Genomic DNA, 22,419 nt, shown 5'->3' with positions numbered 1-22,419 from the left:
AATCATGTTGTTACACTTGGCTACCTGAACGATAAGTAATAGTGGTATCCTGTACTTGAGCCTCTTATTGTTTCTGCACTTTTGGAAAGGACGGAACATGACACATACAGTATACCAGCCGTGACTAATACACAATAAAACAATGAGGAATGACAGTAGAAGGATAGAATACCTGTTTGAACTCTGAATTCCCAATCATTGACTGAAGGCTGTAAATAACCGGGTCACCTTTCATGGGTTGTAATGCCTCCCAAGTGACCTCACAGGTGTGGTCATCAAGCCGTTCTATTCTTGGTGCTGGGGAGGCGAGAGCAGAAGGAGATTAGCCGTTTGTTGTTACAAAGGAGATTAGCTGTTTTCCAGACAAAATTAATTATAACAACAATGATAAACTATGCAGGAACACATTATATATATTAGGGGTTTCTGGGCTTTGAACGATTAAAGAAATCTTGATAAATGGCAGAGGGTACTTCTAACCTTGTCAAAGAGCAACTGGAAGGTGTACCCAATATTTCACAATATCTCAGAATGAAGAAAAAAAAGACTGCAACAAGTTTATCGTATCATCTTAGGTCACAAGTAAGCTGATTTTTCTTTCTATTCAATGTACTTCTTTCAAACAGTATCAGAAAAATTAAACAGTTACATTGTACTTTTTTCTTCAGCTAGCTAAAATAAAATAGCGCTCAATAACTTACATTTCTCTTCAGCTAACCTAAATAAAATAACACTCAGTAAGTTACCTTTGTTAGTCTGAAACTCTTTTAGACATGGCATTTGGCTGAAGGAAATGCAAACGGTAGTACAGCTCAAAAGAAAATGGCAGATTATGTCACTAAAAGACCTGTAATTGTCTTTCAATACAATTCATATCACTAGCAAACAGGTGTGATCAATAGATTGATCAATCAGATTATTACATAGATCAATAGAAAATGTTAAGCCCCAACATAAACCCCTTTCATACTGGCGCTGCTCCTACCCGGGTCCGTGCCCGGGTACTGGCTACCCGGGTCACAATCCTGCGTAGCGTGAAACCACATACCCGGGTCGGCAGTGCTTTGACCCAGGTCGAGGGTGACAAAATGCATGATGGGTATTCGTAAGTGGACAAAGTAACGAACAGTCACGCCTGCGTGAAGGTTTCACTTCTGCAAGGAACATTTCTGTTTATTCTGTTTAGCCATATTTCTGTTGATTGAGACACACCTTGAGCCAGACTGAAGCAGGGATGAAGAAACATTTGCTCTAATCAACATTTGGATCGACGATTCAATCCAGAGGAGCTTGGATGGAAGCCTGTAACAAGCTGCTTCCAGGGCACTGCACATGAGCATTGTGTACTTGCTTCTGTCACCCAGGTCGACCCTGATTCTTGCATTTAGCCAACTTCAAATCAATGTTTTATATATTAAAAAACAAAATACTAGACTTCTAGTAATTTAACAAATTATCTTTTTCATAAAAACAAATAAACTTTTCATTTAAAATATTTGTTCATGGCAAAGTATTGGCACCCCTGCTTTAGTATTTTGTGCATCCCCTTTTTGCTTTTATAATGGCTTTTAGACGTTTATGATAATTCTTAACCAGTATGAACAACTTGTTGGTGAAATCTGGGCCCATTCTGCCCAATTCTGCTCAGACAGATTGGATACACAATGCTTGGCTACAGCTTTTTTCAGATGTCCAAAGCATTTCTATTGGATTGAGATCGGGAGATTACAAAGGCCACTCCAGAACTTTGATCTCAGTTTTATCAAGAACTCCAGGTTTGACTTAGCCGTATGCTTTAGGTTGTTGTCGTATTTGAAGTTGCCAATCAGCCTACTAGGAGATGGTATCATTGTACTTTGTTGAATGTTTTGATAAATGGCTGCATTCATTCAATCTTTAGATCACATGAATGCCTCCAGTCCCTGCACTGCCAATACAGAATCATGATCAAACCAACTTCATATTTAACTGCAGATACAAGGTTTTCTTCATTGAAGACTTTACCCTTTTTTCTCCAAACATACTGTGGTCCATATTTGGGGAAAAGTTATATTTTAGTCTCATTGGACCAGTCTCATTTGTTGAAGAATGCTTCAGATTGCTGTTCATATTTCTTGGCATATTAGATAGTTTTTTAAAAAAATATAAATTCTTTAAAATGTTATTTGCACTGAGGTCAGTTATTTTGTACACAACTATGCCTGATGCTTCTAAATCTTTCTTTAAGTCCTTGGCTGTTGATGTTGGATTCTTTTCAGCTGCTCGGAGGATTCTCCTACCTGCTGTACCTGTAATGTTCTTTGGACGTCCACTTCTTTGAAGCGTTTCAGCTGAATTTGTTCAGTGGTTCTTGATTCTTGCTCTGATTTGGATTTAGGTATTCCATATGTCTTTGATTCTGTTCTGTAGGAATTTCCTTTGTTCTAGTTTGCAAACGTGAATCCAACTTCTTTGTCTTTGACCATCATCTACTGTGTTGCCAAAATGTTTTTCTTCAACAGATGTTGGAAATAATTACCTCTTTTTCTGGCTATGTGACTTTATAATGCAGCTTAATTGCTATGTAATGGTTTTTAATCAATGAATATATATTTTTTTTAATTAGTTATATTAAATTTGTACAGACAATGTAAATGTGCCAATACTTGAACAAATATTTGAAATTGCTTAAGTGCTTTTGTTTTTTCATAACGATTATTAAAACTACCAGAAAATGTGTATTTTGGTAATATTAATTAGTGGCCAATGTTCACTAAATGCTTGTATGTAACATGTTTTCTTCAATTATCTTACATTAAGTGTAGGGTGTCAATACTTTTGTCTGCATCTGTATATATAATGTTTTTGCTCAAAATAGCCAACTTCCCAACATTTCGGTATGTTTAGCATAATTTTATTAAATCTAAAACTAAACATTGTAGGTCATTCATGTTATGTAATACATATGTATAGCTTACTGATTGATTGACAATTAGATGTCTCACCTCTGTAGCCACCATGCGTCAAGTAATTTCTGACTGCATGCATTTTGAACAGTTGTCTGAAATTAAGGGGTGTTTACTATTACCGATACTTAAAGGTGAGGTTACATATCTTTACCTCATCAAAAAACTTTACGAATAAAAAGCGGCCCCAATGTAGGCATGAAGACTTCATATAAAAATCTCTTTCACAAAGACCTCACACCAAGTACAACAGTGTTAAAAGACACTTACAAGTGGACCCCTTAGCCAAACAATTACTATGGAGAAAGACTCATGCATAAATGTTTGAGTACCAAATACCAACACTGTAAACATCCATTTGTAACATTACTGTTACTGGATATACAAGATTCATGACACAGGTGTATTTCAAATCCAATATTTATTTATTTTAAATGTGCAGTTAATATTAGGATCTATTTTCCTACCATTGATTAGCTGTCCAATATTTAAATTTAATAACTGAAAACATCAGTGCTTGTACAATATTGCAAGCTCTTTGAACAGCAAGGCAATTAAGGCTTTGTTTTAAATTACATTGAGGAGGGGCACCCCACAGTGCCATGATGTTTTTGAAACAATAATAACTACATGTATAAAGAATGACTGCTGACTTCTCCATGTTAATTGGGAAAAAGGACAAAAAAAATACACTACCTTTGAGAGGAGCAGGCGGGGATTTGGGAGTCGTGAAAGTGTAAACATCAGAAAAGGGCCCTTCCCCGGCTTCATTGAAGGCCTGAATGCGGAATGTGTAGGTGGTTGATTCATTGAGCCTCTGTACCTTGTGTGTGTGGCATGGTCCTCTGTACAAGGACACAAACCTGAGGGAAAAGAAACAAAATAAAAAGCAGACTTTTTTTTTTTTTTTTTTTTTTTTTTTTAAATAAACACCATTTCAATCCGCACCATGAAATCAAAATGGGGCTGCTGTCAGTTCCAACAACTCATTTGCAAACAGATGTTAAATCAAAGGTCGTTTGAGGGTCACTTCCTCAAGTTCTATTGCTACAGTATAATAAAATATAAAAAGTACAGCTATGGCCAAAAGCTTTGCATCACCCTATGAACTAATTTAGCTTCATAAAGTCGAATAAAACCTGCTCAAATTATGTTATGTTAACATATTGAATTACATACCGCTTTGCAGTTTTTCAATATACTTATTGAAATAATGTGACAATCTAACATGAAATACTGTACTGCTATTATGGCTTCTGGTAGACTTTGAGATATCATTTTGTAGTTTCTCTGATTACATGAAATATCTAAATTATGTTTATATGTTTTTTTTTTGGCCATAGCTGTAAACACACAAAAAAAAAAAAAAAAAATGTGTAAACCCAATCTTCTTAAAGGCCTTCTTCAATAAAATGGAATACCGTAAATTAATTAGCAAATGTACAGCTTTTAATTTGGTGATTTTTTACACTTATTTGTTTTTCAGTTATAATTTCCAGATCATTTACAGTTGCGTTTCTGTTGAGGCCCTTACCTTCCACTCCTGTCCTCCATTTGAAGGTGATACTGAATGGGGTCTGTTTGCAGTGATTTAGCAGTGCCCTCTCCCCACTTGAGCTTCAGGTTCTGATGACTCAAGGCAGTGCACTCGAGGCGCGGGGGCTCAGGAGGAAGGGGCTTGGTTTTCAACTTGATAGTGTGGCTGAATGGGCCTGCGCCAATGCTGTTCAGGGCCTGAATTCGTATTCTAGAAGAAAGGAAGCATTGCATATTACAGTAGTTACGACTGCAGTTTACATAGCTTACCAGTTTGTGCTCTGTGTAGCATAAAGAACATGTAGAATTGCTGACAAAGGACAGCCTGTTAATCCAGCCTCTTTATCAATACATTATACACAAAATGCTGCTGCTTTTTTTTTTACTATCCCCTTACCTTTTATGATGCTGACAATCGTTCTGAGTTGTTATAATTGCAATTACTCAAATGCTGCTTTTGTGTCTGTCAAGTCACCTGAGTTTAAGGTACATATGCCTCTAACAGACTAGATCAGCCAGTGTCTTTCTAGACATGAGAGAGTGTGTTATTAGGTGATCTGCCACTCTGGTTCCAGCTGCCTTTGGTTTTGCTGGCAATTCACAGCTGCATACTAGCTGGTGTTGGCACTTAATACTGGAAGCAATAATCAAACTCAAAATCAAAGCATCTTAACTAAGACTTCTCAAAAAATAAAAAAAAACACAGTATTTGAGGATGGTAATTGTAATTCGAACCACTCAGATTGAAATATTATCACAGGAACAGGTAAAATGCACTACCCAATATATAGACCTCACAGCAAAAACAGTTTAACTTATAATATTCATGAAGGCATTTGCCAAAACATAATTAATGCTTCTCACTGCATGTGCGCAACAGATGCCCTCTTACCTGTAAGTTGCATCTGACTGCAGGTTTTCTATAATGTGGTTTGTGGTTCTCGCCACTGTAATGGGCTGCCTGTCCCCAAAATCTATGCTGTAGGAAGTAATTTCTGAGCCATGGTCACAAGGCTCTTCCCACTGCAGGGCCAGGCATGTGGATGGGGAGTAGTGTGGAACGTCTACCTCGCTCTCGTCTCTGACGCGAAGACAACTCACTGCAGCCGGAACCGAGGACGGAGTCACGCACAAAACCACTTCACTGAACAGACCGGCTCCGGCAACATTTACTGCCTACAGAGTTCAAATTCAGAAAAAAAGCAAGAGATTTTTAAAAGCGAACACATTCATACAAAGTGTTATAACAAACAGACACATTTCTATACGAGACTTGGACATTTATTTAGTTTTACAAATGATTAGACATGATTAGCTAATTTAGCTTTGGTATAAATGCTCCAATCTGGAATTGATTAATGGAATATTTACCCATTGATGATAGATATGAATTCCATCAACTATAATTGTTTAGAACAATCTGACATTGTCCGATATCGGTATTGCACAGAAAAATGCATTTCATTTTCTGCCACACAAATGCTTCCCTTCAGCACTACTGCGATTAAACAGTTTATAAAACTTTTAATCTATTTATCAGATTTACAAATTCTCTAAAAGCCCTTGTTATTGGTGTAAGGATGCAAGTCAGTTATGATCGGTTCGGTTTTTAATCAACTCTTTCAGCTGTTTGACGTCCAATCGGTTTTCTGTAAAACCGAAATGAAATTTTAACTGTGACAAACAATCTCAATACAGTGATATTGCAGCACTCACACCAATGTATTATACAACTAGACACAATGCAGAAAGAGTAAAATAATAGACATCAAACGTCTTTATTTATTATTTTCACCGTGGTCGGTTGCAAGTGGCAAATCACGTCTAAGTACTGTAGAACAGCAGCTCATGTGATAGGGAAGCAGTAAGGCAAGACAGGGTGTATGATATACTCCAATATCACCACGGGTGTGGTGCAGGTCACAAGGTGAAGCCGAGTGGCTTTAACCACCCGGGGCATGGTGAGATTAGAGTATATCACACACCCTGAAGTGCCTCATTAAACTAATAAAATGGGTTAACTTACTAAATTGGAAAAAAAGAAATTTACAAAAAAAAGTCATTTTTAAACATCCTTCTGCCTAAAACTGAGCTAAGAAAAAAAATAGTTCCATATACAGTAACTTAAATAAAAAGCATTACTTAAAAAAAACAAACAAAAAAAAAACAACATTTATCGATGTTGAATTGAACATTGCCATTGAAAGTGTAGTATATCTTCATTTTACTTATTTTAAAGTAAAATAATACTATCCATTTTCATCATGACACGGCACAAATGCCTTTAATCACGCAGATCCTTCTTCACAAAATCTGAGACAGTATCAGGTGACTGCTGTTTTTTTAAACGTTCTTTGTTACTCGGGGATATGACAGAAGGTATCCATATCAGATTAGCGTTACCGCTTCACAGTGGCGAGAAAGACGTTTGCATTATAGAATACCTGGTCACTTATCAAACTAACATTGAGGTTTATGGCTGGACAACATGGACAACTACTGGGCCAGTGTTAAAAAAAAAAAACATTTAAAACAATGCAGGGCACAGCAGAAGAGATGATACCATTGTGCCTGGACGAACGTATGTGAAGAGAAAGATAAGGCAGAATTTTTGAGATCTTATAGGAGGCTGTGTGGTCCAGTGGTTAAAGAAATGTGCTTGTATTATTATTATTTGTTTATTTAGAAATGCCTTCATCCAAGGCGACTTACAGAGACTAGGGTGTGTGAACTATGCATCAGCTGCAGAGTCACTTACAACAACGTCTCACCCGAAAGACGGAGCACAAGGAGGTTAAGTGACTTGCTCAGGGTCACACAATGAGTCAGTGGCTGAGGTGGGATTTGAACCGGGGACCTCCTGGTTACAAGCCCTTTTCTTTAACCACTGGACCACACAGCCTCCTGTAACCAGGAGGTCCCCGACACTGATGTGTCGAAACGCAATGTTCTACGCTTTTTAAAACAAATGGATATCAATAAAGATTGGTTTTAATGACATGCCAAGCATTTTACCTGAACTGTTCAAAATTTAAAGGATATATAGGAGTGTGCTGCCATACCGGTTTCTGTTACTGCGGACAAGTGGATACTACAACCAGCTGTATCAGAGACAATCATATTTTATTTAATTTAATTTTATATATATATATATATATATATATATATATATATATATATATATATATATATATATATATATATATATATATATATATACACACACACACACACACACACACATACACAAAAGCACAAAATCACATATCCCCCAAAGTATTCTTACTTACCTGTACTCTACAGAAGTAAGTGGTAGCTGGTAAGAGCCCTTTCATTTCATGTGTTAAACCAGGTCCGCAGTAGCAGAGTTGTATGCAGCCTTCTGCCGCTCCCCATTCTAACCGATACTCAGTAACATTAGCTCCATTTCCAGCCGGGGTCTATTTTGAACATGAAGAAGAACTGAATCATAGGAACTGAAAGTATGTCTATTAGAATGCTGTACAGAGGCTAAACATGGCATGCATATTCATAAACCTGTTCCTGCCCCCTGAACCTGTGCTGGGGCGAGCAGGCAGGATCCTGACAAAGATGATGGACAGATGAACCAGTTAAAATAATTTGTGACCAGGGATACAGTATGTTAATAAAATATCAAAACAAAATCAAGATTATGTTGAAAAAGATATTGCAGGAATACATACAACAGAGCATAATGTTAGGCAAATTAATTAATGATGTTTTAAACCCTACAGCCTGTTTAGTGACACTTTAATAGAGAGTAGATTGGACTGGCAGATCTTAATTAGGAGTTACAAGTAATATACCTGACACCACATACAGTATACTCCTATGAGCAGAATGGAAAGCAAGTGTAAGGTTCAGGTAGAGTTATTACACCAATATACAGGAACAGGAAGTGAACATACAGTGTTGCAGCAGGATAAAAACATTTTAAAAGAGTGAAAAACAAAAACATCAAACACCTAAACTGTGTTTGGAAATGAATAAAAGACAGACACAAATGTTTTTAATGGCTCATTTTAGCTTAAGCTGCACTCCCTTTGAGTAGGCCGCAATAGCATCCTTACAAATGTAAAATTGACCTCACCTGATTTCAATGCGTCTACTGGCTTTGTTATTACCATGCTTATGATTTCATAGAGAAATTGATAGGATTGGACGTCAATTTGTTGACTTTTTTTGGTGGACATACGTAATCTTCTAGACGATATTTGCAACAAGTTGCTTTGATTGCTATATAATTCTGTGTGATGCTAAACCAAATCAGAGCAGAGTTTTCTTTTGTCTCCCAAGAAAACTGAATTCACAGAACAGAAACCACAAAACATCTTTAAAAAGGGTACTCACTGACGATCATAGAGCAATAAAAAAAGTTATTGGTATCCATTTTTATTGGGAAATATAAATTATATACAGAAAATCCTCTTGATTCAGATACGTTATAGAAAATAAAACATAACTCACCTCCCAGCTGACTATTGCACATGTAGGGGACCGACAAGCAACATGGGGTGGTTCGCATTGATGTGGTACACCAGGAGCTGTAGTGATTTCACATTTCTCAGAGTATGGTCCATACTAAATGGAAGGAAGAAGATTACTTTGATTATTTGTGCATGAGGAAAGTGCTGCATTTCAGCTTTATCGAGTTCTTCTTTTGTTCAACATTTCATTGTAATTGCAAATGACAGAATCAGGGATTGATTTATTCCAGCATGATAAATATTTTAGAATCTTCGGATAAGATGGCTAACTAGAAATGGGAGTTTTGTTCACGCTACAAGGCAGACGTTTTCAAACTGGGGGGCTCGCCAAGGTTATCAGGACTGGCAAGACCCGACTGGTAAATATTTGTTCCTGATTTCTTGGTGATTGTAAAACAAAGATAAGCCACAAGATTTTTTCAACACAAAGGACAGAGGAGGTTAAAAATCGAAGGAAGCAGCGCTACACCTGCCAAAACATGCTTCGTACGCTGTCTCCTACCAAACTAAATAGCAAGAAGTGGAAAACGTTAGGTTATTATCATAACCCTGGTTCTCTGAAATAGAAATATTAACCATCACTAATGGGTTTTTCCCCTTTAAGAACCCAAGAACTGAAAAGCATTATGCCAACAAACTCTCGCGAGAGTGCACGACGCAATGTCAGTTGCCCCGACAAAAGCACATTGCAGCCATTTGCAAATTCTCTTTTTACTTGAGTCTCGCGGCTCCGCAGCGACCGCGAAGACTGATGGTTAATATTTCTATTTCAGAGAACCAGGGTTACGATAATAACCTAACGTTCTCTTTCAAGTACGAAATATTACCCATCACTAATGGGCAAGTATACCCAATCTGTCGTGAGGACAGGCGCAAGACTCTTATGAGCTAACCGCACTAGCAGTCCAAGGTGACAAGTTACTCACCGATCAATCTGTAGTTGAGGGGACGACCACCGAGGCAGCCCCCAACACTCTTGATCCAAAACCAGGACACAGCGGATCCACGATGTACTAGTAGGACCGTGGCCCTGTCCTGTCTGATCTTCTCCAGACATAGAGGTAGCAAAGCTATCGGCGGAAACACATACAGTGGGCGCGCTGGCCATTGGTGAGCCAGTGCGTCGACCCCTAGACACCCTTCGTCTCTCATTATGGAGAACCACAGGGTGCAATGCGTCAACTCCTGGGAGGCAAAAAGGTTGATCTCCGCTCTCCCAAACCGTTTCCATATGAGGCTGACAACCTCGGGATGGAGTCTCCAATCTGCGCTGCCCGGAACCTGCCTTGAGAGGAGGTCTGCAGCAATGTTCACCACTCCAGGTAGGTGTACCGCTCGGAGTGAGAGGAGATGGGTGTGTGCCCAGACCAGAAGCCTGTTGACCACCTTGTTGAGACTGGGTGATCTTGTACCACCCTGGTGGTTGATGTAAGCCACCACTGTCGTGTTGTCCGTCCGGACAAGCACGTGTCTCCCCCTGATTTCCTCTAAAAAGAACTGAAGAGTGAGAAACACTGCTTGCAGTTCTAGAAGATTTATGTGTCGGCCCAGCCACGGAGGCCGCCAAACCCCTTGTGCACCCCGACCGTTCCACACCCCACCCCAGCCATGGTTGGAGGCGTCGGTGGTAACGACTTCTCTTCTTGTGACCGCTCCCAGCCTGATGCCTAGGCGTAGGTGGGCCGGTTGTTTCCACCAAGAGAGAGTTCGGAGACAATATCTGGACACTGTCACCAAACGGTTGCGGTTCAGCATTGGGTGAGGGACCATCCTGTTGAACCAGGCCTGAAGGGGCCGCATATGCAGGAGGCCCAGGGGAAGGGATTGAGAAGCTGCTGCCATCAGGCCCAGAAGTTTCTGGAATGTCACCACTGGTAAAGCTCTGCCTAACTGGAATAGGTCTAGGCAGGCCGATATGCTTGACACCCTGTCGTCCGACAGCACTGCTGTCATGGATCTGGCGTCCAGACTCAAACCCAAGTAGCGCGCTACTTGAGCTGGCGTCAGTTGACTTTTTGCATGATTCACCTTCAGACCTAGTCTGGATAGGTGATCGGTGACAAGTTCTGTGTGTTGCAGCGCCTGATCTGGCGACTCTGCACAAATGAGCCAGTCGTCCAGGTAGTTTAGAACTCTGATACCGTTGAGTCTCAGAGTGGCCAGGGTAGCGTCCATGCATTTCGTGAAAACGCGTGGCGCTAGGGATAGGCCGAATGGCAGTACACGGAACTCGTAGCCTTTCCCTTGAAAGGCGAACCGAAGATACTTCTGGTGCCCTGGTTTTATGGGAATGTGGAAGTAGGCGTCCTGCAAGTCCACTGTCGTGAACCAGTCGCACGGCCTGATGGACTGCGACAGCTGTCGCAAGGTCAACATCTTGAACCGCCTGCGGCTCAGATACAGGTTGACCAGTCTGAGATCGAGGATTGGTCTGAGGCCGCCGTTCCGTTTGGGCACCAGAAAGTATTTGGAGGAGAACCCCCCGACCATGTCGGAGGGTGGTAAGATGCGAATAGCCTGCTTTTGCAGGAGGGTCTTTAGCTCCTGAGCCAGTGAGTCGTTGGCACAGGGGTCCTTGACCAGAGCATGGACCACCCCCCGAAAGGGGGGTGGTCCATGGCTGAATTGTAAGGAGTACCCCCGACGTATAGTGGTGAGCACCCACGAATCGCGGGTGCACTGGCCCCAGTACTCCAGATGGGCTTTGGAGAAGGGGCCCTGGGCCTGTGGCAGCAAATTCCTAGGGCTGCTGCTTTGGTTTAGGCGCCTGTGGTCTCTTATCAGGTGCATTGCGCTGGAACCGCCTTTGCCTACCGTGTCCCCGGCTTGACCTATCAGTGACCGCTGGAGAGCCCTGTGGACCGTCCTGAGGCTGCCACTGTGGCCGAGGCGGTGGCCTCTGATACCACTGCTTCTTAGGCGGTGGTGCCGGCTTGGGGGCAAGGTCACTAAATGCCTTTGTCACTTCCCTTGCCGCTTTGGACCGAAGCAACAAATCGTCCACTGCAGGGCCGAATGTATGCCCTGGCGTGATGGGCGCGTCCAGCAGAGCAGCCTTGTTATTCTCCGTCAGCCTGGCTTGAGAGAGCCACAGCTGACGGCGCGCAGCCACCTATGCTGCCATACTGCGCCCTGTTGCTTGACTCGGAAGCTGTGCTAGTCGTAGCAACATTCGGGAGATCAGCCGCAGCTCCTCTGTCTGATCGAGGGTCAGTCCCCCCTCAGCAGCGGAGCCCCAAATGTGGCTCTGGTAAGCCACCAAACAGGTATTGAAGTTGCCCAACTGGGCAACAAAGGCATTAGCGGAGTAAGCCTTCTTTAGAAGGACCTCCGTGACCCGACATTGCTTGTTTGGGCAAGCCGCATCTTTGGACAGCAGCGCAAGGTTTGCTGGTTGCGCCAAAGCTGGAATAGTGGACCCGACAGGGGGAAACTGGACCAGACCCATTTTATCCCCCTCGTGAACCCTATAGGTCGTACCTGACCTAGGGACCGCAGGGGCTGTGGCCGGGTGCTGCCATGATGAGGTCAGTTCCTGCTAAAAATCCAGGTGGATGGGCGGGGCCTCAGAGGGTAGCTCCTTACGCTCGTCATAAACAGAGCACCTCTCAACTGTCGCACTCGGCCATGGCACCCTAAGTGCATCATTGGCTCGACGCATCAGGGGTATGAGCTCCCTAGGCAAGGGAATCAGAGGCAGCGAGTCCAACGCTGGATCCTCTGAAAAGAACATCTCACGCTCCTCAGCTCCTTCTGAAGCGAGGACAGAGAGAGCGTCCTCCATTCCCCCCCCCCCCCCCCCCCCCCCCCCAACTCAACCTCTGCCAGTTCCGGTGGCGGAGGGGGGGAGAGAGAAGCCGCTTGTGAAGGTGGAGCAACAGGCGCTCGCATCACAACAGGTGCTTGCACCACAGCAGGTGCCTGCACTGGCAGAGACCGCACCTGCAACAACTGGGTCAGAGTTGACTGCTGTTGCTGGAACATCTCACACATATACCGCCAGCGGTCCGATGATTGGGACCTGTGCCTCCTTTTCTTACCCCTTGGGGAAGGAGAAGCAGAAGAGGAAGAGGATGAGGAGGAAGAGGGACTCCTCCTCCTGTGCTTCCTGGACTCCTTGGAACCCCGTGCCCTGGCACCGTGCTCAGCGGAGCGAGGCCTCTGGCTAAGCTCCCTGGAATGGCTGGAATGGTGGCTGGAGCAGCGCTCTCCAGAACTGCGCTCCCTAGAGTGCCCCCTACTACTACCAGCTGCCTCTGCAGGAGGTAACTGCGCCGGGGTAATGGAGACATCACTGGACTGGCGCATAAGCCTGGACCGTAGTGATCGCTTGCTGAAAACAGCGCACTGCACACAAAAGGCAGGGTCTGCCAGAGCTCGCTCTGCATGTTCCTGACCTAAGCAGCGCACACATCTTTCGTGGCCATCAGCCACTGGCAGCTTGGCGCCACAGTCAATACAACCGTGAAACACAGTAGTGTAGGTACCAACAGGTTTAGTAAACTAGTGTGGGTACCCAATGTAAAGTACACCCAACAGTTAGCTTGGTACCGAACCTGGTACTGAGCGTTTGTTCTAGGTACTGAGGGAGTTGGTACCAACAGACTTAGTAAAACTAGTCTGGGTACCAATAAAAGCCTGGTACTGAACGTCAGTTCTGGGTACCGTTGGTATCAACAGACCTGGTATGAACCAGTCTGGGTACCAAATACAAATACCTACCGTCGGTACCGAAGCGTATGCTAATGCGGTAACGTCCGTACCGAAGCGTATGCAAACGCGGTACCAAAGCGTATGCAAACGCGGTAGCGTCAGTACTGAGCGTATGCAAACGCGGTAGCGTCAGTACCGAGTGTATGAAAACGGGGTACTGAGACGCGATACTGTGTCTCAATAGAGAATTAATAAGTCAAAGGCTGCGTCAACTCTGGTACCAAGGTACAAGAAGAGAAAACGCTAACCTTGTGCTAATGCACAACAGCAGCCAGCAATCCTACAAAAAAGCAGGAGATCTCACGAAGAGATGCACGCTAGCTAACTGTACAGTCAAGAAGACTGTGAACAGCTACACAGTTACAGGTTATTCTCAAGCCTGAAAATAACCTCTGTACTACAGCTGTAATAGTGTCCTGTGAGCCCACAGAACTGAATCCCGTTTTCTGTAAGAAAAAACAAGGGAAGAGGTATACAGTAATGTAAACAACACTGAATACACAAAATAATAATACTTTTTTTTTTTTTTTTTCTGGAACAGAGCCCTGTCCAGATGAGAGTTATCTGCCGTAATAGTGAACTAGACCTGGGGGAGGGCAAACGCAAGTCGTAGGCTCCTGCTGGCACACTGCCAGTTCGGACTGACTAGATCAAAAATTCGGCAATAATATAATATTTTAAACAACGGTAGCGACCGTGAGTAAAAACACTGTTAGAGACAGAATACTGCAAAAACAGGTTAAACAAGGCAATACTACTAAGTAATAAGAAATACTTAGCTCAGATGCTTTCACTCTTAGTGAAAAAGGAAAAAGAGAATTTGCAAATGGCTGCAATGTGCTTTTGTCGGGGCAACTCACATTGCGTCATGCACTCTCGCGAGAGTTTGTTGGCATAATGCTTTTCAGTTCTTGGGTTCTTAAAGGGGAATAACCCATTAGTGATGGTTAATATTTCGTACTTGAAAGAGAACCTCATACGATTGGTGAAGATCTTGTGCTGCCTGCAGCGACTGACATGGCATTGATACTATGGGAAGGAAAGTTTCTGATCAGTCAAGTCTCATTCCACTATCTGACAACGCGGTTAGCCACAAAATTGCTGATATGCAGAAGACATTGAGGAGCAGCTTGTTGAAGCAGTAAGGCAAAGCCTCCTTTTCACTCTACAAATCAACAAGAGTACTGACAGCACCAATGACGTTTGATACATCAGCTCATCGTATGTTTTTGATGAACTCTCACTCCTCACTTCACCAACACTTAATCGACTAATGCCTTCAAGTTTTACTGGGCTATTTGGCTGACATATTTGACAAGCTCAATGAACTTAACCTTTCTTTGCAAGGTAAGAACTGTAACATTTTTATTGCACAGGAAAAAGCACAGCGCTTTTCCAAAAATGTTTGCCTTGGAGTAGTTGTGTGATGCAAGACGATGTAACTATGTTTCCAACACTGCCTTCTGTCATTATGGATTTGGGAATGTCAGACCTGGAAGTTAAAGATGTGATAGTGGAGCATTTGTCTCAGATTTGCACACAATTCAAAGGATATTTTCCCGAAAGTGAGGCAAATGATGCAGGATTTTTCCTGGGTTCGAAATCTGTTTTCAGAGAACTTTGTAGCAAAAGCCAAGATTGCTGTGAGTCTAAAAGAGAATTTGATAACGTTGCTGGTGATTCTGTTTTGAGAGATAATTTCAAAGTTATACCTGTTGATCAGTTCTGGCTCTCAATTCTAAAAGAGTTCACTGAATTGTCACAAACAGCCGTGGAAATACTTGTTCACTTTCTGTGTGAAACAGGGTTTTATTTGCTTATTTAAAAGAGACAGATCTGAGGTTGAAACTCTCCGAAATCAAGCTGAGAAACCTGTGCGCTAGCAAGCAGGCTTATCCTACTCACATTGGTGTTCTTTCATATTCAAGATTATTACATATTTAAATAGTGGTACTGTGCTATGTTGCATTCTGTCTTAAGAAAAAGATGATTTTCCCAACATGTAACATTTTTCTAAATACTGTACTGTTTATTAGAAGGGGGAAGTGCACATATGTATTTGGTATTGTCTGTTGTGTTGTTATTATTTGTATGTATGTATATATGTATGTATGTATGTATGTATGTATGTATGTATGTATGTATGTGTGTGTGCACAGGTGTTTTAGGTTGGCAGGGAGGGGTTAATTGCCTTCCGTGCCAAATCAGTTCACATGCAGTATGTCCCTGAGCTTGATTGAATGATTAACAAGCAATCGAGCTCTGGCACAGCTGCATAAGAGAGACAGGAACCTCTCTCTCTCTCTCTCTCTCTCTCTCTCTTGCAGGGAGTAAGAGCAAGAGGCAAGAAAGATATATACTCGTGCTGACTGCTGGCCTAATGTTTCAGGAACCACCAGGGATTTGTTTGACCACAAGTGGTCCTCAAGCCACAGTTTTGGAACCTCAGCATTCTCCTGTACATTCTGCTTCCATCTGTGTGTTTGAATCGTGCCAAAAAGATGCTTATCAAAACTAGCGACAAAGTCGTTTCTTTTGACTGAAATATATCAACATTGCTTACCCCAGCTTTGTTGGCTGCCCGAAGCCTAAAAGAGTATGTTTTCCCTGGTAGGAGACCAATTACTGTACATTCTAGTTCAGGACCCATATAGACTTCTCTGTGCTCCTCTGCCTGAGCTGGAGACATCTCAAGACTATAGCAGGAGACGAGACATCCACCGTCCACCTGGGGAGCTCCTGTAACATTAAAAACAACATTAAAAACAAAGTCACAGAAACAGAAACATTTTATACAGTACGGGAAAATAGTCATTCTTTGACAAAAGTTTTGACTAGAACTCTCTCAGTGATCTAGAAATACAATTCACTGGACTCACCCCAACGCATCTGCAATTCTCTGGCTTTAGGTTTCCCCACAAGCCGTGGTGGCATACATTGGCCAGGTGGAACTGCTGGTGTCTGTATCAGCAAGGTTTCTGAAAGCTTTAAAGAAGAAAAAAAATAAATCATTGTTAAAGGCTAATGAGTAAATGATTAAACATTTTAGGGTCTGTTCAACTGGCGTAAACAGTGGATGATCTAAATATAAGATAGGGTGCTCCCTGGTATTTTACCAATCATACATACAGACTCACAATCATGGTTAGACTCAGAATTATAATTAGATGTGGTTTTCATGCCTTGGTACACAAAGTGCTGTTATTTAGATCCATCACTGTTCACTTACATTTGTTATCACAGACACTTAACATAAATTGCATATTGGTAAGGTAAGTTACTGCAGCCAAGAAATAAATATGCATAGTGTATGTACAAACAATTGTAGCCCTATAAACAGACCTAAACTAGGCTGTAACCATTGCACTTGTTATAAATGTAATTGTTCTTCTGTTTCTGGACAGGTTTAGACACATATTGATAAAGATTGATATGAACTAGGGAGTGCAGTTTTTTGGACACTGGAAGGTATGGATAGAGAGAGACATAAAGCAGTTGGAGCCTTTCACCACTTTTAAATCGACAAACAAGATTAAAAACTAACACTGAATAAGAAGATATTGAGCTTTTAATACGTCAGTTTCCTGCTCGGCATCAATTATACTGTTAAACATGGAGTGGTTAATTAATTGCTGCTGTGAAATTAATTAATATTATTAACAAGTACTTTTAATGAATTAAAAAGGCAATTCATTCATATTAGAAGAAGAATTTTACCCAAGAGAACTGCAACTATTAGCAGTGTTCCGTGGATTTCAATTGTCCCCTATGGTTTTTTTCTAAAGTAATAACCAATGGTTGTACTGCAGAGTAACATTACATGCAAAAATATTTAATTATGCTGAAATTTAGGATTCAGAATGTCTCACTAAAATATGAAGCGTCAAATAAAAATAAAAAAATGGCATTTCTTTATATACATAAAATAAATAGCTTTGTGAAAATCGCTTTGTAAGAGGAAACACTGCCTTAGACAGCCTATTGAAATGCATGAGATGAGATAGCTGGACTGTACCGGGCTCTGTCCTCCTTCGCTGATGCAGTACACCCGGACTTGATAGGCACAGCCTGGGCTCAGCTGATCACACACATGCTCCAGGACAGACCCGCTGTACACCATCTCCCATTTGTTCCCTGAAAGGTTAAAGAAAACAAATGTGCTCAGCCAATGCTCATTGATATATCACAACTGGCAATTTTGTATTTTTTTTTTTTTATTAGAAAAAAACAACAAAAAAAACAAATGATTACCATTTTTTTTATGTAATTACATATTATCTAAAATAAATACATTTTTTCCCAGCTATTGCATGATTACATTTTTCAGCTTCTTTTAAATTATACATATTTATTGATTAGGCCTAACATTTATGCCTTTTTATTATTTCTTTTTGGCACTTTAAATATTAAATATTTCCCTCAATGATTATTGTTTCCAATAACATTTGGAAAGGGCCTGCTGTATGTTTACAACAGTCAGTCTTGCCATGGGATTCCACTATTGTTAGGACACCAATAGTTCTCAAACCCTTGATATCCTTTGAGATCCCCTTCTTTCAATTGTATATTGTAAATATGTTCTCTAGTACTAAATACTATTATATAATCTCTGTCTGTACAGCGAGAATCGTTAGTACAAGTTCCACATGCCCAAGTTTACCAGGTATTGCATAAAGCGTGAAACCAACAATTTATTTAACTGCGATCCAAGATATAAATGGGTTGAAACAGAATTCTAGTTCTTTTTTCTTTTTAAATGACAGAGGAGTGTGATTTCTTGCTACTTCTTATGTCTTAACAGAAATACCATTAGTTTACCTGAAATCATGTAACTCCAAATTACGTGTGCTTACTGTATGTTAAAGGTTATTGGAAAATCAAAGGTAATTTTTTGATACATACCATTCGAGCCTTCTGACATCTCCACAATATACTTTGTGACAGTGGCTCCTCCATCCTCTTTGGGTGGTTCTGCCAAACAAAGAAAGATATTAATTCTCAAGATGAGGAAACTTGTTTTCTGTGAATGTGAATTTTAATGTTCCAATGGCACTAGAGAGTTCTCCATTTATCCACGTAGTCGGTACTGAACATCGTCACAGGATGTAGTTCATTTTCCATGCCCATCCAATTCCTTGAGTTATTGGAGTCACTCCCAGCAGGTAATGCCTTTTAGCTGTTGGTGGTGTTTTTCATGATGTATGCTAGAAACCGTGGCGAGACCACTAGAGCTAATTTAACATTAACCAATGAAGCCACCAGATTTCAATAACTTTCAAAAACAGAACATGGCTTACTGTTTGTTTTTTATCCTGAAAAAAGCCTGCAATAGAAGCGCCTCATTTAAGTCTTCGGCTTAGTTTTTTTGCTATAAATACCCAAGATCTACACTTTGAGTAAAGTGCTGTTTCATTGCCTACAAATCATAAATTGGTCTGTTTTTCCAAGGGTCATTGTAACGCATTTGACTACACAGTTTCACTCTAAACTTACCCCATATAATTTTAAAATTGTTGGCATGAACCTTCCCCTTCACTGCTGGCCTGTAAGGTGCTCCAGGCCTGTCAGGACAAGTGCAAAACTCAGTGGCCTCGCTAGGATTGCTCATCCCCTCCGAGTTGTAAGCTGCAACCTTTTGATAAAAAAAAACAAAACACATGAATATTTCAAGTCGCACATAGAATTTCACCTTAAATGTATTATAGTCTGGAGGTGCCTCACTATGCAGGTAATTTGATTTGTCAGCTGTACATACGACTTGCAAATCACATTCATTTTAGATCTAGGCTAATTAGGCACTAGATTGACGAGTCCACATTAAATAAATGTGTCGCAGCAAAAAACCTTGCACTGGTTAACATATTGATGTAGTGTGCATATCAGGATTGAGAGAACTTTCCAGACAAACACAAGTTAAACAAATCAAGTCATTGAGTCCAAAACGATTGTGGTTATAATTCAGACAAAGCAAACCTAACTGTGTGACCATGGAACAGGTACACACACAAATTGCCAGTAGTTGCAATACATGTTGGGTTATTACCACAAATAAAAAGACAGATTTCCAACCAATCCAAATGCAAATACATTTTATTCAAAATAATGAAATAAATAAATTACATATTTAAATGTTTTTGTTTCACAAATTAGTGACATTATTATAACTCACAATTTCAAAGTTTGAGTGGTTTAATTTGTCCTACATTATTTATTTATTCTTAATACACTGCTCCCTCCTAGGAGCCCATCCAATAACCCCCTCCCTCTTGTAAGCCACCAGATTCCTGCCACATAATTAAAAGGGTTCCTTGCAAAACCTATGGACGAATTCCCATGTGAACCACATAAAACTAAACTGTCCTACTGTTGACAGAAACGTGACATATTTTAGAAAATGACAGGAATAATTATCTTTTCTGTTTCCTTCACAGATATAATTAAGTTTCTGTGATAGAAATCAGGCTGACTTGAGGAAATGTAAACAGGCAGACTACTGTCTAATGAACTTTGTTTTTAATACAGGATTAACCAGATTTATGGACCGCCTGGAACCTGTTTTTTTTTTTTTTTTGCGATTCCCGTTATGCCACAATACTGGAAGAATAGCATGAATGCAGGTCCATTAGACAAGAAATAAAAGGATCTTAAAACCTACTTATTAGTTGACATGACAAAAATACAATGTACATCTGTACATCTAGATTTTTGTTTTATAGCCAGACTTTCTTTCCAAAAGTTGTGTTTCTTACCCGAAATCTGTACTTGGTACTCCGTCTAAGATTCTTAACTGTGCAGGAGAGATCATCCCCATTGTATTTTGGCTTAAACCCATAGCCCTAAAACACAAATGTGTGAAGAAAAGAAAACAATATGTAGTCAATGTACAGTACAAGATAAAGAACTCCAAGCAACTCAAACTAGTCAACTGTACAAGTTGTAATATATTTAAATAACTTGTTAGTCAGACACAGTTAATTGCAATGTAATTAATTCTGCGAACTCTGAGCAGCATTTAAGATACTCATTTTTCACAGTCTTATTACGGTTCATAATGATTAGAATGTCAGTGATCTCCATTAGAGTATAAAAAAAACTGTCCAAATAAACAGTGAAAAATGACCTATTTGAATTATAATGGAAGCTCTATTACATACATACATATATACACATTATATATATATATATATATATATTATATATATATATATATATATATACACACACACACAGACGTGCTCAAATTTGTTGGTACCCCTCCACAAAAAACGAAGAATGCACAATTTTCTCTGAAATAACTTGAAACTGACAAAAGTAATTGGCATCCACCATTGTTTATTCCATATTTAATAGAAATCAGACTTTGCTTTTGATTTTTTATTCAACATAATATTGTAAATAAGAAAACAAATGAAAATGGCATGGACAAAAATGATGGGACCGCTAACCTAATATTTTGTTGCACAACCTTTAGAGGCAATCACTGCAATCAAACGTTTTCTGTCGCTCTCAATGTTAACAGGTAGTTTGGCCCACTCTTCCTGAGCAAACTGCTCCAGCTGTCTCAGGTTTGATGGGTGCCTTCTCCAGACTGCAAGTTTCAGCTCTTTCCATAGATGTTCGATAGGATTCAGATCAGGACTCATAGAAGGCCACTTCAGAATAGTCCAATGTTTTGTTCTTATCCATTCTTGGGTGCTTTTAGCTGTGTGTTTAGGGTCATTATCCTGTTGGAGGACCCATGACCTGCGACTGAGACAGAGCTTTCTGACACTGGGCAGTATGTTTCGCTCCAGAATGCCTTGATAGTCTTGAGATTTCATTGTGCCCTGCACAGATTCAAGGCACCCTGTGCCAGGTGCAGCAAAGCAGCCCCAAAACATAACCGAGCCTTCTCCATGTTTCACTGTAGGTATGGTGTTCTTTTCTTTGAAAGCTTTATTTTTTCGTCTGTGAACATAGAGCTGATGTGACTTGCCAAAAAGCTCCAGTTTTGACTCATTTGTCCAAAGGACATTCTTCCAGAAGGATTGTGGCTTGTCAATATGCATTTTAGCAAATTCCAGTCTGGCTTTTTCATGTTTTTCTGTCAAAAGTGGAGTCCTCCTGGGTCTTCTTCCATGGAGCCCACTTTCGCTCAAAAAGCGATGGATGGTGCGATCAGAAACTGATGTACCTTCACCTTGGAGTTCAGCTTGTATCTCTTTGGCAGTTATCCTTGGTTCTTTTTCTACCATTCGCACTATCCTTCTGTTCAATCTGGGGTCAATTTTCCTCTTGCGGCCACGCCCAGGGAGGTTGGCTACAGTTCCATGGACCTTAAACTTCTTAATAATATTTGCAACTGTTGTCACAGGAACATCAAGCTGCTTGGAGATGGTCTTGTAGCCTTTACCTTTACCATGCTTGTCTATTATTTTCTTTCTGATCTCCTCAGACAACTCTCTCCTTTGCTTTCTCTGGTCCATGTTCAGTGTGGTGCACACAATGATACCAAACAACACAGTGACTACTTTTCTCCATTTAAATAGGCTGAATGACTGATTACAAGATTGGAGACATGTGTGATACTAATTAAAGAAACTAATTAGTTTGAAATATCACTATAATCCAATTATTTATTATCTTTTCTAAGGGGTACCAACAAATGTGCCCAGGCTATTTTAGAATATCATTGTAGAATAAGCAATAATTAATCTCTTTTCACAGCTTCTTTGCTT

General features: G+C 40.7%; 1 protein-coding gene across 4 annotated transcripts in view; it reads right to left on the bottom strand.

Annotated features, from left to right (window-relative positions):
• LOC117406917 (fibronectin type-III domain-containing protein 3A-like) overlaps window positions 1-22,419 on the bottom strand; it is a 106,874-nt gene that overhangs the window by 6,303 nt on the left and 78,152 nt on the right. For all 4 annotated transcript variants that reach the window (XM_059028645.1, XM_059028646.1, XM_059028647.1 and 1 more), the window contains 12 exons: window positions 20,452-20,538; window positions 19,196-19,334; window positions 18,605-18,673; window positions 17,718-17,836; window positions 16,582-16,687; window positions 16,266-16,441; window positions 8,970-9,083; window positions 7,772-7,921; window positions 5,374-5,657; window positions 4,480-4,692; window positions 3,642-3,808; window positions 173-297 (listed from right to left, as the gene is read on the bottom strand). In XM_059028645.1, coding sequence (XP_058884628.1) covers window positions 173-297; window positions 3,642-3,808; window positions 4,480-4,692; window positions 5,374-5,657; window positions 7,772-7,921; window positions 8,970-9,083; window positions 16,266-16,441; window positions 16,582-16,687; window positions 17,718-17,836; window positions 18,605-18,673; window positions 19,196-19,334; window positions 20,452-20,538 — 1,749 coding nt within the window. The remainder of the gene's footprint in view (window positions 1-172; window positions 298-3,641; window positions 3,809-4,479; window positions 4,693-5,373; window positions 5,658-7,771; window positions 7,922-8,969; window positions 9,084-16,265; window positions 16,442-16,581; window positions 16,688-17,717; window positions 17,837-18,604; window positions 18,674-19,195; window positions 19,335-20,451; window positions 20,539-22,419) is intronic.

The sequence above is a fragment of the Acipenser ruthenus genome, chromosome 8 (genome assembly GCF_902713425.1).
Source record: "Acipenser ruthenus chromosome 8, fAciRut3.2 maternal haplotype, whole genome shotgun sequence".
Taxonomy (NCBI): domain Eukaryota; kingdom Metazoa; phylum Chordata; class Actinopteri; order Acipenseriformes; family Acipenseridae; genus Acipenser; species Acipenser ruthenus.
The sequence above is the reverse complement of the archived record's forward strand: the minus strand, read 5'-3'. Positions and strand labels throughout refer to the sequence as shown.